General features: G+C 39.6%; 1 protein-coding gene across 3 annotated transcripts in view; it reads left to right on the forward strand.

The window, feature by feature from the left end:
- Window positions 1-2,500: 2,500 nt before the first annotated feature.
- The window catches only part of LOC120558791 (cell wall protein DAN4-like), a 39,097-nt gene continuing 26,664 nt past the window's right edge, over window positions 2,501-14,933 (forward strand). The window contains exons 1-8 of one of the 3 annotated variants that reach the window (XM_039800049.1): window positions 2,504-2,656; window positions 3,872-4,219; window positions 6,052-6,396; window positions 6,762-6,920; window positions 7,202-7,306; window positions 8,100-8,137; window positions 8,227-8,385; window positions 9,020-9,356. In XM_039800049.1, coding sequence (XP_039655983.1) covers window positions 2,617-2,656; window positions 3,872-4,219; window positions 6,052-6,396; window positions 6,762-6,920; window positions 7,202-7,306; window positions 8,100-8,137; window positions 8,227-8,385; window positions 9,020-9,187 — 1,362 coding nt within the window. In that variant the 5' untranslated portion in view covers window positions 2,504-2,616 and the 3' untranslated portion in view covers window positions 9,188-9,356. Of the gene's footprint in view, window positions 2,657-3,871; window positions 4,220-6,051; window positions 6,397-6,761; window positions 6,921-7,201; window positions 7,307-8,099; window positions 8,138-8,226; window positions 8,386-9,019; window positions 9,357-13,070; window positions 13,223-13,383; window positions 13,459-14,933 lie in introns of those variants that run through there. The other 2 variants (XM_039800047.1, XM_039800048.1) reach the window with 2 other exon arrangements.

Here is a 14,933-nt window from a genome sequence, read left to right on the forward strand (position 1 = left end):
AATTGATGTTAAAAACGGCTAGGCCTACATTCGCCTATTAGGCTATTAGACGTTGCATTTATTCTGATAGACTTACCAGTTAATGTTTCCAGATGCAAAGTTTTGTTCGGTCCCATCTCCCTCAGTGACGCTTCAGACCAAAGTGGAAAAATATCGGACCAGCATCCAGTAGAGTAGAGTGGTCCTATGGTGACGTCGTTCTTCCAACTGAAGGGCATGAGGGGAAAACATGGGCAAACGGTAGTGCTCAAATTAAATTATGCTAGTGTAGGACTTGAGTGTGAGGCGTTTGATTTGTGAGGGAAGGATACTAGCTATGCCACACGCGCGCACGCACGCACACACGCACACACACACACACACACACACACACACACACACACACACACACACACACACACACACACACTTTTTTCTACATGGCCTTATCAAGTTTATATCCTTCACAGTCAGAAGTCTACTATTAATGTTAAACTAAAATGTGTTTTTGCTTGTTTTCTATTTTAGATGCCCTGACTCAACGATTGAGTACGGCAAATGCCTATGAATTTTGTCAAGCAGTGCAGAAGTGGCTGCGCTATGCCCCAGACCGGGCGGGGGGAGCTGGAAGACCGACCCTGATATAGCCGCTAAAAGAAAAAGAAAAGAATACAATAAAAACGGTTTCATTTTTTTTTTAAATGCGTGGGGTGTCATTTGTGCTAGAAAGTCTAGACAGAAGGCTAGTCTGCCATAATTTCTATATTTTGCTCATAGCCCATCCTGGCTGTCAATAAGCAGGATAGCCTAATACTGTTTTAATATATTAATTTATAGCCTACATTTTTAGATTAAACCTGTGGTATAGGCTACTAAAATACCATTGAAGTTTCGTTGATATGCTGGGATTTCAACATTGTTTCAATATCCACTGTAATCGAAATACCATTGAAATCCTGTTGATCTCTAGGTATGATTTAAACGTTGTTTCAATGATAATAGAGGGTGCAACATGATGAAGAATCAACATCAGAGTTCGACGTTGATTCAATGACTTTATCGTTGACAGCAGGATGTTGATTTAACATCGTTTCAATGACTATTTGCTATCTGGGTAACATTGTTTCAATATCCGTTATAATCGAAATACCATTGAAATCCCGTTGATCTCTAGGTATGATTTAAACGTTGTTTCAATGATAATAGAGGGTGCAACATGATGAAGAATCAACATCAGAGTTCGATGTTGATTCAATGACTAACGTTGACAGCAGGATGTTGATTTAACATCGTTTCAATGAAAATTGCTATCTGGGTTATTTACTGTAATATTTCACCGGTAATAAGACCGAAATAATATTATTAAAATAAAGAAATGCATACCATGATAACAGCTAAATACATGTTGAAAGATGTAGCGTTATAGTTTTAAAAATATCAATAAACAACAAAGCAATCCAGCTTCCCTGGCCGAAATAGACCGAAATAATAACATTAAAAGAAATACATATAAACCGTGATAAGATCTGGTGAATAAATGTTGATTAAAACAGCAGTTATTGGGCTAAAAATACCAATAATATCAAAGCTGTATCCAGCTTCTCTGCTGCAGCCCGACTGGCAGAAAGTTTCGTGCTGTGATTACGTAAGATGCTTCTCATTGAAATACATTAGTATAAAAAACGTGACCCCAACACGTAAATCTTCAAAATAACGTGAGGGTATCACGTTCTAATAGATTTAATTTCGTAATGCCATCACAAACTGACGTGAGACTGGGTTGGTCCATTGTCAGCGTAATTTCCATGCTTCCAGTTCATTTCCATGGGAGAAGCTGTGCAATGCTTTCTGGTATCATCGCGGGGACTTTAGAGAAGCGGGGTGTCAAGTCGCCTGCTCCTCATTTGCATAAAGTTGAATACAGCCAACTCTATCCAAATGACGAGTGGCCGGCTCGGCCCGTCGCCTTTCCAAAGCTGACGAAAATCTTTTAAACAACACGTATATGGACACGTACTATCAGGCTCCGGAGTGTAACAACACAGCTGAGAATCAGAGACTCATGGACTACTGACCAATCAGGGCACACTGGGCTTTTTCGGGAGGGGGGGCTTAAAGAGACAGCCACTCCTACAGAGCATGTCAGACAGAGGGGGAATACAGGAGCAGCTTGGGCATTATAAGAAAAACAAAGTGTTTTTTGATCATTAAAGCATGCAAACATGTTCTAGTAGAACCACAAAATACAAGTATGAACCTGAAAATGCTATACAGTAGGTCCACTTTAAAAACAGCTTGAAACCAGTTGATTTTTTTGGAAACAGGTTAAACTTACAGAAAAATGACAACATGACAACAAATATTTGAAAAGATGGAGATTTATTTTAGTGTAGACAGAAATATCTAACATAAATAAATCGAGGAATCTCTGTGCGTTTTAGCAGTGTAGACAGAAATATGACATTAATGCCTCTTTAAGTTCCAACCAGGCACCAGAAAGACTCAAAGAAGGGAGGAGAGTAGAGGGGGGGTGTGATGTGTTTGGAGGAGGGACTCCATCATTTAGAGAAGTGAACAGTTCCTGGTTTACCAGTGAAGAAGAAAGAGAGGCAGCGTCAAACCATCAGATCCTCCAACATGAACGTCTGTCAGTCTCTGATCTGCTTCTTCTTCCTCAGTGAGTAAACTCAGCTTCTAGTTCTATCATTCTGTCTCTTTTTACTGCCTTCTTTTTCTTTATATTCTTTATTTATCTAAAGTTCAACTGGGAAACAGTTGCTCATGAGTAGACTCTGTTTCAACACATCTTGTTTTAGTGTAACATTGGTTGGTTTCTGTGGTTAAACAGGATGTGATGAGTGGTGATAGTCACACTTAGAAGTTCTCACTATGCAGAATGGCCCATTTCAGAATAATGCAGATTATAATATTATAATTATTGATGCATTCATGTGTTTATCACTTTAATGATACAACTGGGAAAGGTGGAGCTCATTGTAAATACTTTACATACTGCTGGGTATTAGTTAACTTTTTATTTATTATTAATCTAATTCACTTTTGACCTGTGCCTGTTGTTGTGCTGTACTTGTTTTCTAAGCAGTTATTAATGTTGTATTCTAACTGTAACAGAGGAAATAGTTCTGCTGCTTCCCCCTGACTACAGTTTGTTGTAGCTTCACATCACAGGAAACTCCAGATCTAAACCTATAGAGGTTCACAGAGAGAAAGGAAGGGAGGAAAGAGGAAGGAAGGTGATCAACTCAACAGTACAGGCTCTGACTTTATGTTTTCTTTTAATCATGAGATGAGATGCCACTCATTGATTTTCTGTGACGCTCAATAAACTTGTAACCCATCCCAACACTTTGGTTTAAAAAGAAATTGATCACCAAAAAGGAAACTACCTAATAAACGGCTTCATTTTAAATGAATGAATGCCATCTTACCGAGGAGAAACACAGAGAAACCTGGAAGGCACAGCTAAACAGTCTAACAGCATTTTCTAAACTACAGTTTATGAATACATCTTGTTTTTAATTCCTTTTTTTATTTTGACATTACATGTGGACATTTTATTCTATTATAATGTTTCCATGTGTTTCATTATTGTTGACTGAATCACTTCATTGCTTTTTGAGTTGTTTTTATTCTCTGGGGAACATTAAATCAGAGTCAGACTGTGAGATTATTTTAATGCTTGAAATCTGAAAGAATCCAGATCTCTGTTGTTTTAAACTGTTACCCCTCAGTCACAGACTGGTTGAACTGGGCAGCTCCCAGTATGACTGTGGGGATCTATGTATGATTTATGGAAATGTGAAACAAATCAGACTGCAACATCTTACAGGAAGTACAGATAGTAACTATTGATTGTTCATCTTTTCAACAGCACTGCAGGATGGAAACATTGGTCTCATCAATGCAGAAATCATCGAGAGTACAGGAACTGAAGGAGGAAACATCACAGTTAGATGCTCCTTCACTTTCTCTGGAAAGAGGAGAATCTTCTGTAAGGACAAATGTAAAGATGGAGACATTCTCATTGACACAGAAGAGGACACAGCTCAGAGAGGCAGATACAGCATTGAATATAAAAATTCAATATTTTCTAAGACAGTTCTGTATGTGAGCATCATAAAACTGAATAAGTCTGACTCAGGACAGTACTGGTGTGGTTTGGAAAGATCTTTCTCATTCTCATCATCATACCAGGAGATTGAGATCCGAGTTACAGATGGTGAGTTTCTACTGAGAGTCATGTTATTAACTGTTCACTGACAGCTGCTGATGTTTCAAATAACTGTAAGACATGCGCAAGGGTGTCGATAAGTTGAAACGGGGCTGACAACGCCACCTAGGTTTGACTGAGGCCTAGGACCTCTTAAAACTACCAAGTTTCAAATTTGAGATATAAGATTAACAGGTCCTTTATGTCGGGGGAGAGCAGTTAAAACCAGTGGTATTTAAAACAGTGAGTACAACCAGGTAGAGGGATACCTGATTTATTAAAAGAGGAATAAAACAACTAAAGTTCCTCCTGAAAAGAAATTAAAAGCAAAAAGCACAACCAACTAAAACCAAGCTAAAATAATGCAGCAGAACAGGAGTGGGAGGTTAAATGACAGTCCACGGGATCCGCTGGCGACCACCTTCTTCTCGCCTGGCTCCTCTCCTCGGGTATAGCCTGCAGAGGAGAACTTAGGGCCAGTCAAACGTCCTTTAAACTACCACAGCTTTGTACACTACACACTACAACAAACAGCTGTCTTAAAGAGACTTACGCAGAAGGGAGAAGTTTCCCCTTCTCCCACTGTAGCCGCTAGCGGTCGGTGTTTGCGTTTTCCTCGGTGTATTCTCAGGCCTCCTCCAGACCGGGGACAATGCTGTTCTCACTGGAATCCCTTTCTTTCTTTCTTTCTTTCTTTCTTTCTTTCTTTCTTTCTTTCTTTCTTCCTTCCTTCCTTCCTTCCTTCCTTCCTTCCTTCCTTCCTTCCTTCCTTCCTTCCTTCCATCCATCTGCTCCGTTCTGTCCGCCCCATTGTGCCGTTGTGGTCTCTGTGTCCTCTGTCGTGCGCCCCTCTCCTGTTGCCCTTCTGCCCTTTTTATATCTAAAACAGTCAATCCATTCTCTGGTCCCCAGGTGCAAGTCCTTAATCCTAATTAGGCTACATGTCCGATGGCGGAAGTAAAACCAACGTTTAAAAACATACACGTCATTTCAAAATAAAAGCATGCAATGGCATGAGCTAAAAACACAACAAATACTAAAAACACAGCAAATCCAAAGTAAAAGCATGATTAAATAAAATCAACTTCCTCCCCGTGACACTTCCCCCTGACTACAGTTTGTTGTAGCTTCACATCACAGGAAACTCCAGATCTAAACCTATAGAGGTTCACAGAGAGAAAGGAAGGGAGGAAAGAGGAAGGAAGGTGATCAACTCACCAGAACAGGCTCTGACTTTATGTTTTCTTTTAATAATGAGATGAGATGCCACTCATTGATTTTCTGTGAGGCTCAACAAACTTGTAACCCATCCCAAAACTTTGCTTTAAAAGGAAATTGATCAAAAAAAGGAAACTACCTAATAAACTACTTCATTTTAAATGAATGAATGCCATCTTACAGAGGAGAAACACAGAGAAACCTGGAAGGCACAGCTCAACAGTCTAACATAATTTTCTAAACTACAGTTTATGAATACATCTTGTTTTTAATTCCTTTTTTATTTTGACTTTGCATGTGGACATTTTATTCTATTATTATGTTTCCATGTGTTTCATTATTGTTGACTGAATCACTTCATTGCTTTTTGAGTTGTTTTTATTCTCTGGGGAACATTAAATCAGAGTCAGACTGTGAGATTATTTTAATGCTTGAAATCTGAAAGAATCCAGATCTCTGTTGTTTTAAACTGTTACCCCTCAGTCACAGACTGGTTGAACTGGGCAGCTCCCAGTATGACTGTGGGGATCTATGTATGATTTATGGAAATATGAAACAAATCAGACTGCAAAATCTTACAGGAAGTACAGATAGTAACTATTGATTGTTAATTTTTTTAACAGCACTGCAAGATGGAAACATTGGTCTCATCAATGCAGAAAACCTTCAGCGTACAGGAACTGAAGGAGGAGACATCACAGTTGGATGCTCCTTCACTTTCTCTGGATATAGGAGGATCTTCTGTAAGGATGAATGTAAAGATGGAGACATTCTCATTGACACAGAAGAGGACACAGCTCAGAGAGGCAGATACGGTATTGAATATAAAAATTCAATAATGTCTGCTACAGTTCTGTATGTGAGCATCACAAAGCTGAATAAGTCTGACTCAGGACGGTACAGATGTGGTTTGGTCAGATCTTTATTCCCATCATCATACCAGGAGATTGAGATCCGAGTTACAGATGGTGAGTTTCTACTGAGAGTCATGTTATTAACTGTTCACTGACAGCTGCTGATGTTTCAAATAACTCAACATGTTTAGTCTAACAGTTGTATTTAGATCTGTATATTTTCATCATTGTGAACTCTGATAAATGCTCCTTTAACAGTTGATGTGTAAAATATATGATAAACTCAGACGGTCCCACACTGCAGCTGATTGGAATCTTGTAGCACCAAACCCATTGATGACCTTCTGCATTTAGCTGTGGGATTAAAACACATGGATGTTAGCACAGAGTTCTCTGCAGGGAGCATCTGATCATCACCACTTCTTTGGCTCTCTACAATCACTATCTGACTGTTTGATTGTGTTTTTAATGTTTCACAGCTCCAACCTCTCCTCTCAGACCTTCTTCACCATCAGTCCCATCAGCTTCAACACTGATGACATCACAGAGTTTAAGCTCCACCCCTTCATCAGCCTCCCCTGAAGCCAGCGAGCAGCCTCGACAAAAACACACAACACCAGCTGCATCTGCAGCTCACGGTACATTTACTTTGTTCTTTGTATGTGAATATACTGTTATTGCAAATACATGGATGTGTATGCTTGTATGTATAGAACTTATTCATTGTTGGTTTAAATGTTATAAAATGGTTATAACGTATTGATTTATAAATATTAAGTTCATATTACTATTAGTTGGACAACACAGCATGAATGATCTCTCAGGTCCCTCATGTACCTTGGAGTCCAGTTTATGCTGCCAGATATATTTAATAATCAACCAGGAAGTGTAAAACCAACGTGTTCTTCTGCTCAAACAGCCCAAAGAGCTCTGCTGTATGCGGGTCTGACTCTGGTCCTCTTCTTCATCATGTTATCAGTAGCTTTGCTGATTTTCTGCAGGATGAGAGCCAGGAAACCCAAAGGTTAGACTACAGGAAACACACACACACACACACACACACACACACACACACACACACACACACACACACACACACACACACACACACACATGTCACCCGTTATAATATATCTGTGAAGAAAACATATCACAACCATTAACACACTAAAGAGACAAACAAATGTGTTAAAAGCAGCTCGTATGGCTCACCATCTTGGGCATTGTGGATGTTCATGTTGAATAACTGCGGCCTGGGTGACTGTGCAAGGAGGGTCTTTTGTAACAACGTGGACGGGGTCTCCTAGACTGCATTTCAATGATTGGCTACAGTACACCAAAATGCTTATACTCGGGTTCAGAAGATGTTTCCAATCTACAACAACAGAGCGAGACAGAAGAGAGGAGGTCCATTCTTGGAGACGCTTTAACCTCAATCAGTATGAACGACCAGAGGTTCATGGGGACCGTCCACACCGTCCAGACCGCAAAAAGCATGAAACACATTTAAATCTCTTTAATACCAAGGGGAGGGCCAACAGTTTAAAGGGAGGGACTCACATGCACTAACAGGTACGCGGCCGGCCAGGCTACCAAAACTAAGAACAGAGAAACTCTGATAACAACTCACACTGGGACTTCATTTTCTGCTCAGGATGCATACAGGCTAGTTATTTGCTTCTATATTAATGTTTTAAATCTCATATATAGAATATTTAAGGTCTGCCTAGAAAGTTTAGAAAGCTCTTTTTTTAAGTTACAAAAGGTTTATTAAAGTCATCTCTTTATTCTAATCCTCCGACCTGCATGTTTTTCAGAACCTCCTGTGGAAACTGAGTACTCTAATGTCACAAAGGTGAGTTTGGGTTCATCTGGACATCTCAGCATCATTAGTGTTTGAGAAACCAGCTGATATTAATACAAAGCCCTGTTCTCTTCCTGCAGGCCAACCGAGTGTATGAGGAGATCAGAGAGGACAGACAGAGCACATCTCCTCCTGTAGAAGTGTCTACAGTTTACACTTACGCCAAATACACCAAACCAGATGGAGTGGAAACCACAGAGGAGTACAGCTTAGTCACTGCACCCACTTCTCAGAAGAAAGTAAGTCAAAAGTCTGGTAGGGTTTTAGGTTTTAGTAAACACCTTCAGGCTGCAGCTGATAGGTACTAGTTTTTATTTACACAGCTGTTTCTCTATCCCTAGCACCTACCTATCTTAGGTGATCATGAGTCATGTAATAATGTTCATTTGCCTTTTTATGTTTGGATGCAGGCTTTGAGACGTGGCCTGAGACAAATGAAAATGTTGTTGTACAGCAAAGGATGGTTTTTTGTTGCAGTGTCAGAATAGAGAGAAGATTGTGGACAAAAAAAGGGTTTTAAGTGAGCTTAATGTTTTCATATGTTAAGGTAAATAAATATAGTTGAAGGAGGACTTCCATCTGTCTATTTTGTTCATCAAGAGAGAAAAGCAACCTATTGAGAAACAGGAACCAGGCCAGTTTGTGATCATACTGTACTGTATCTAAAGCCATTGAGAAAGAGGAAGTGTGAACAGAGAGAGAGAGGGAGGAAAAGGTGTGGCACTGATACAGATATTCATGTTAAACAATAGATTCAGAGATAAAACCCTGTGAACAGTTTACATGAAGCAGCTCACGCTGAAATGATGCTCTTGTGAAGAAACAGGCGAGTAAAGTCAGGTGATAAAGTTTGAGCTTTGTGTTTTCTTGCAGACTGAAGACGACCGGAGTGACCTCACCTACTCTGAGCTGCATGTTCCCAACGGTACAGCTGATAACGTGGTCTACTCTGTTCCTCGGGTAGAAGCCAGCTCGGCCGGCAGCCACGCCCAAGACGCTTCCCCTCCTCTGTACTCTACTGTTACTTTACATCAGCTGTAGCTTCAACGCTGTCAGCGCCACATTTACTCTCTCAGGGGCCAACAGGGGACACAAAGTGCTTAGAATGAGTCACATTCACTCAAAGAAATCTGTTTTTATCGTTATTGGGGGAAACCACGTCAGTTACAGCTCACATTATGTTTTTTGAAGATTAAATGTTTTCATTACCTCTGTGTTTATTGCTTTTGCACAAATGTATATCTTCTTATAGCAGTTATATATTACTGTATTTATTCTGTACTTTTCAAAATATATGTCTTTAGGTGCTGAATCTCATCATCATGAGAATAATATGTATGTGTTTTAATAGCAGTTATACAGTACTGTTATACAGTCTTCATACAGGCAGGTATGAAAAAATGCAGTAAACTAAGAATGCTTTCAAAAATGGAAGTTTTAATAGTTTATTTTCATAGATTAACAAAATGCAGTGAATGAACAGAAGGGAAATCAAAATCAAATCAATCTTGGTGGGACCACCCTTTGCCTTCAAGACAGCAGCAATTCTTCTAGGTACACTTGCACTAAGTTTTTGAAGGAACTCGGAAATTTCCTTCAAAAACAAATTGGAGAACTAACCACAGATCTTCTGTGGGTGAAGGCTTCCTCAAATCCTTCTGTCTCTTCATGTAATCCCACACACACTCGATGATGCTGGGATCAGGGCTCTGTGGGGGCCATTCCATCACTTTCAGGACTTCTTGTTCTTCTTTACGCTGAAGATAGTTCTTAATGACCTTGGCTGTATGTTTGGGGTCATTGTCCTGCTGCAGAATAAATTTGGGGCCAATCATACTGATTGTATTGCATGATGGATAAGTATCTACCTGTATTTCTCAGCATTGAGGACACCATTAATCCTGACCAAATCTCAAACTCCATTTGCAGAAATGCAGCCCCAAACTTGCAAGGAACCTCCACCATGCTTCACTGTTGCCTGCAGACACTCATTATTGTACCGCTCTCGAGCCCTTCGGGGAACAACCTGCCTTCTGTTACAGCCAAATATTTCAAATTTTGACTCATCAGTCCAGAGCACCTGCTGCCATTTTTCTGCACCCCAGTTCCTATGTTTTTGTGCATAGTTGAGTCGCTTGTGCATGTCGGCGGTATGGCTTGTTGGCCGCAACTCTTCCATGAAGACCACTTCTGGCCAGACTTCTCCAGATAGTAGGTGTACCTGGGTCCCACTGGTTTCTGCCAGTTCTGAGCTGATGGCACTGCTGGACATCTTCCGATTTCAATGGGAAATAAGCTTGATGTGTTTTTCAAGTTTCCTTGGCCGACCACTGCGTCTATGATCCTCAACGTTCCCTGACTTTTTGCAAGTGTAACTATAAGAATTGATGCTGGTTTGAAGGCAAAGGGTAGTAACACCAAATATTGATGTGATTTAAATGTTTCTTTGGTCCCTCACTTTGCATTTTGTAAATTGATAAAAAAAAAACAATCATTTATATTTTTGAAAGAATTTTTAGTTTTTTCACAACTACCTACGACTTTTGCACAGTACTGTATATTATATTATTATATACTGTATTTATTCTGTACTTTTCAAACTGTAGTGAATGTGTTTAGGTGCTGAATCCAGCCATCCAGTCATCATGAGAACCAGCCTGTACAATTTAAAGTTCCTGATTTTCTGATACCAAATAGTCAATGGTAATTTACATATTTATGAACTTTGTATGAATTGAACATTGGTAGTTTTCTGGCAGTAACCATTATTGTTGCATCAGCACGACTCATTAAAATAATCTTTTAAATTCAAAAGGTTGAACTAAATCACATTATACAATAATTAAGATAATCTAATCTCTTGGCTCTAGCAGAAAAGAAGCAGCTAGCCACCTGTAAGGTCACCCACCTGTCACTCAACGTAGCCACACCCTAATTATGCAGAACTTTGAAGCTGGGATAGGCAGTATTTTTTGGGGTGTTATTAGGCGAAGATTCCATATATCCATTCCAATATTCCAATCATCTTTCAGCATATTGTAATTCAAGTGCTCTGACAGAAAACTAGACTTCTGCACCTCCTCTAGAAAATCTAGCCTGTGACGGGAGACTTTGGCCAATCACAGGTCATTTCAGAGAGAGAGAGAGAGAGAGAGAGAGTTCCTATTGGCTGTTCTTGTCATGATTGCGATTTTCTATTATAGTTTTCCTGTTTAATTGTGTTAATTTGTTCCCCGTTTCCTTGTTGTTTACTGTCTCTTGTGTTCTCTGTTGCGTTTTACCCTGTTTTCTTCCTTGTGTATGTTTTATGCTTCAGCTTCCTGTTTTATTTTGTAGTCGGTTTTCTCCCATGTCATGTCTTGTTTTACTTCCTGTCTTGTGCTTTCCCGCCTTTGTGTAGTGGTGGGCAGATCGAGGCTTCGTGAAACAATGAAACAGTTGAAGCAAATGTGTCATATTGTGTCGAGGCTTCGAAACAATCTGACACCCGTCTCAACGATGACACCTAGTGGTCACTGGCAGGTGGTGATCTGAAACAACCTTGATAACGAGCCATTAAAAAAATAAAAAATGTATTATTGTATTGTATTATTTTTCTAATATGTGAAGCTTGTAAGGCTTGCAGACTCCTCACTGTGCATAATGCTATTTTGGTCATAAAAAATGAATAATTAAAAAGAAATCAAGCCACAATGTCTCACTTTTTATAGATTTTCATTCAAAAATATTTATTTCTCTGCTGTGGAAGGACTTAGCCTACTTCGTGTTTTACAGATAATTTCTCCAGCCTTTGAAAAGATCCTCTCACAAGGGACACTTGTTGCTGGCATGCAAAGATATTTTTTAGCAAGGACATACAAATGAGGAAAGATTACTGCTTTCTCTTTCCAGTAAGTTAGGGGATCATGAGGTCTGGGCAAAAACGCAGAGTGGAGGTATTTTTTCACTTCCACTGTGGCATCAGCTGTAGCATTATGTATAATCTGGGTTTTACGGATACGATCATTAAAACGTTCCCATAAACTGTCCTGTCCTATCTATCTATCTATCTATCTATCTATCTATCTATCTATCTATCTATCTATCTATCTATCTATCTATCTATCTATCTATCTATTAATGTGTCACTGTATGTAGGTCTATACTCTGTCTGTCTCACTCTATCAGTCAATGTGTAAATTTAAATGTAAGCCTAAATATAACTAAACAACTCGCACTTTGAATGTCACTATATCACCAAATATCCGCTATCTCAAAATCAAACTCATCTCACAAAACCCACGAGGTCAAGGTGCGTGTTGACTTCACTTTTATACTGATGTGCGATGTGTGTTCCCGACCCTGTCAATCAAACGCTGATTTGGCGGACCATGCCACCTGTTGAAACACTAGTGAAACACTCCGGTGTTTCATTTAGCCGTAGTCACGTGACATCAGTGTTTTGAATCGCGCTTCGGATCAGTGTTTCGAAACATCTGCGCTTCGGGATCTCGGCAAAGCTTCGGAACGTCAGTTTCACTTCAGCCATCCCTACCTTTGTGATTGTCTGCCACCCTGATGTGTTTCACCTGTTCCTGAGCCCTCGTGTCATCTGTTCCTTGTTTCACCCTTGTTACCTTGTGTATTTAGTCCAGGGGCGCCGTATAGGGGGGAAAAGTTAGGACGATTCCAAGGGCCCATGACTGACAGGGGCCCCAAAAAATAGGTAAAAACTAATATAAAATTATTAAACCATCATCATTCAAGTATATATATTTCAAATATAATAATAAAATTAATGATCTCTTTGTTTTACTTGTTTTTGGCAGTAAAAGTTAAATATCCCCATTGACCAAAAAGTAAACATCCATATTGACCGACCACCCCCCTGTATCTGCATGAAATGGTTTGGTCCTGCCTTAGCGCACTCAGCGAAGGTGTTTAGTTGCAGTCAGTAGATGCGCCAGAACTACAGTGACCACAATGTTGCCAAGTAACGTTATATCAAAATCTAGTTTTCAAAAAAGGAAAGAGAGAAAAGAGAGGAAAAACAAAGGAAAGGGTGTCAAACTGTAACCCAGTTTTTCACCAAGAAAGGTGGGTAGTAGTCTGTGAGTGGTATTAACCTGTTGGCTTAATGTCCATAGTGAAATAAGCTAGCTAGGCTAGTGTTAGCTTACATTTAATCACCATTTAATCAGTGCAGGGAAACGTTTAGCAAGATTTTCATATTCAATCATTGTCCCTGCCCCTTTTAGCAGACTTAACAACAGATGAGTCAGCAGCACCCCAGTCTCCACCTAACTGTGCCCCTCTCTGTCCCAGTGAAGAAGGTGAGCAACGTTGTGTTCAATGACATGCCAGTTAGCATCACTGCAGGGAGTCTGTGGGGATTTCTCTCTTGCTCTTTTTACCATTACAAAAAAAGAAAATGAAATATTTGTTAATGACAAAAATTCAAACACATTAATAACAATTATTTTATCACATAATGATCATTATGAGATAAAAATAAAAAAAACAACAACATACTGTCTGTACTGGATGCTGGACAGTTGGAAACAGTGAGTAGCTTACCTGAGCCTGCATGTAAGATACAGACAATATTAAATAATCCAGTTTGATACGTTAATTTAGATTGAATTATGGAATGACATCTATAGATACAGACTATATTATTCCCATCATGAAGGACAAGTTATTTGAGAAGCTTGCACACACACACACACACACAAACACACAAACACAAAAAATCTATCGTATCTAATGTACTGTATGTAATCAAGTGGTGGTGATACAGAACTAGGTAATTTGGGTCAATGTTCTGTAGTGTTAGTGTTATTTATTAGTATATGGCAATCTTGCATCAAATAGTGAAATACATACTAGACTTGCATGCAGGGGTTAAATTGGCCGCCGGGCGCTCGCGCCCCGGGCCTCGCACATAAAGCCTACTCGTGTCCGGATGTTGCAGTCTAAATATGTCACAAAAAATATGATGAAAGTGATGCTTTTGAAAACATGATATTTCTGACAATAAATGAAAGATGTTTGAAATGGCATGTCTATTTTGTCCCTAATGCCCTAATACCTGTTGATACTACAACAATGCAAAACATAGACTCTTAACCTTGCAGTTTTGCACATATCATGTAAGACTCTATTTCTCCATTTCTTTGCACAAAACTCTCCAGAAAGTGCCATTTAATGGTTTATTTTTCAATTTTTGGACCCCCCCTAGGGAGAGCCCCCCCACATAACTAATTCCAATTTAACCACTGCTTGCATGCATGTACAAATCACCAGCAGCAAATATTGTGCTAGTACTAGTATTGAACTACAAGCAGCAAGACAGTTGCAAGCCTTTAATTAGAGTTATGTAAAGCTTTTGATGGGACAGTTAGGTCCTAGAGATGTGGTGACAACAGCAGAGGGGCCCAATTAGATTTTTTGTCATGGGGCCCAAAATTCCTGGCGGCGCCCCTGATTTAGTCTCTGTGTTGTCTTTGTCTGTTGTCAGATCATTGTGTGTGTAAGTCTACTCCCTTTGTTTTGGTGTGCCAGTTTATTTTTGGATGCCTGGTCTTTTGGTTCCTCACTGGTTTTTGGTACCATTTTTGCCTGCTTTCTTCAGAACTCCTTTTGTTGTATCGCTTCTTTATTTTATTAAACCCTCAAGCTCACCACTGCCCTGATATCTCTGCATTTTTGGGTCCGCCATCTCCCTAATTGTAACAGTTCTGTTGCATGCATTGCCCGGGCAACAGAGAGGGGAGAGAGAGCTGCAGGAAGAGGTCTCACTCTACTT

The sequence above is a fragment of the Perca fluviatilis genome, chromosome 5 (assembly GCF_010015445.1).
Source record: "Perca fluviatilis chromosome 5, GENO_Pfluv_1.0, whole genome shotgun sequence".
Taxonomy (NCBI): domain Eukaryota; kingdom Metazoa; phylum Chordata; class Actinopteri; order Perciformes; family Percidae; genus Perca; species Perca fluviatilis.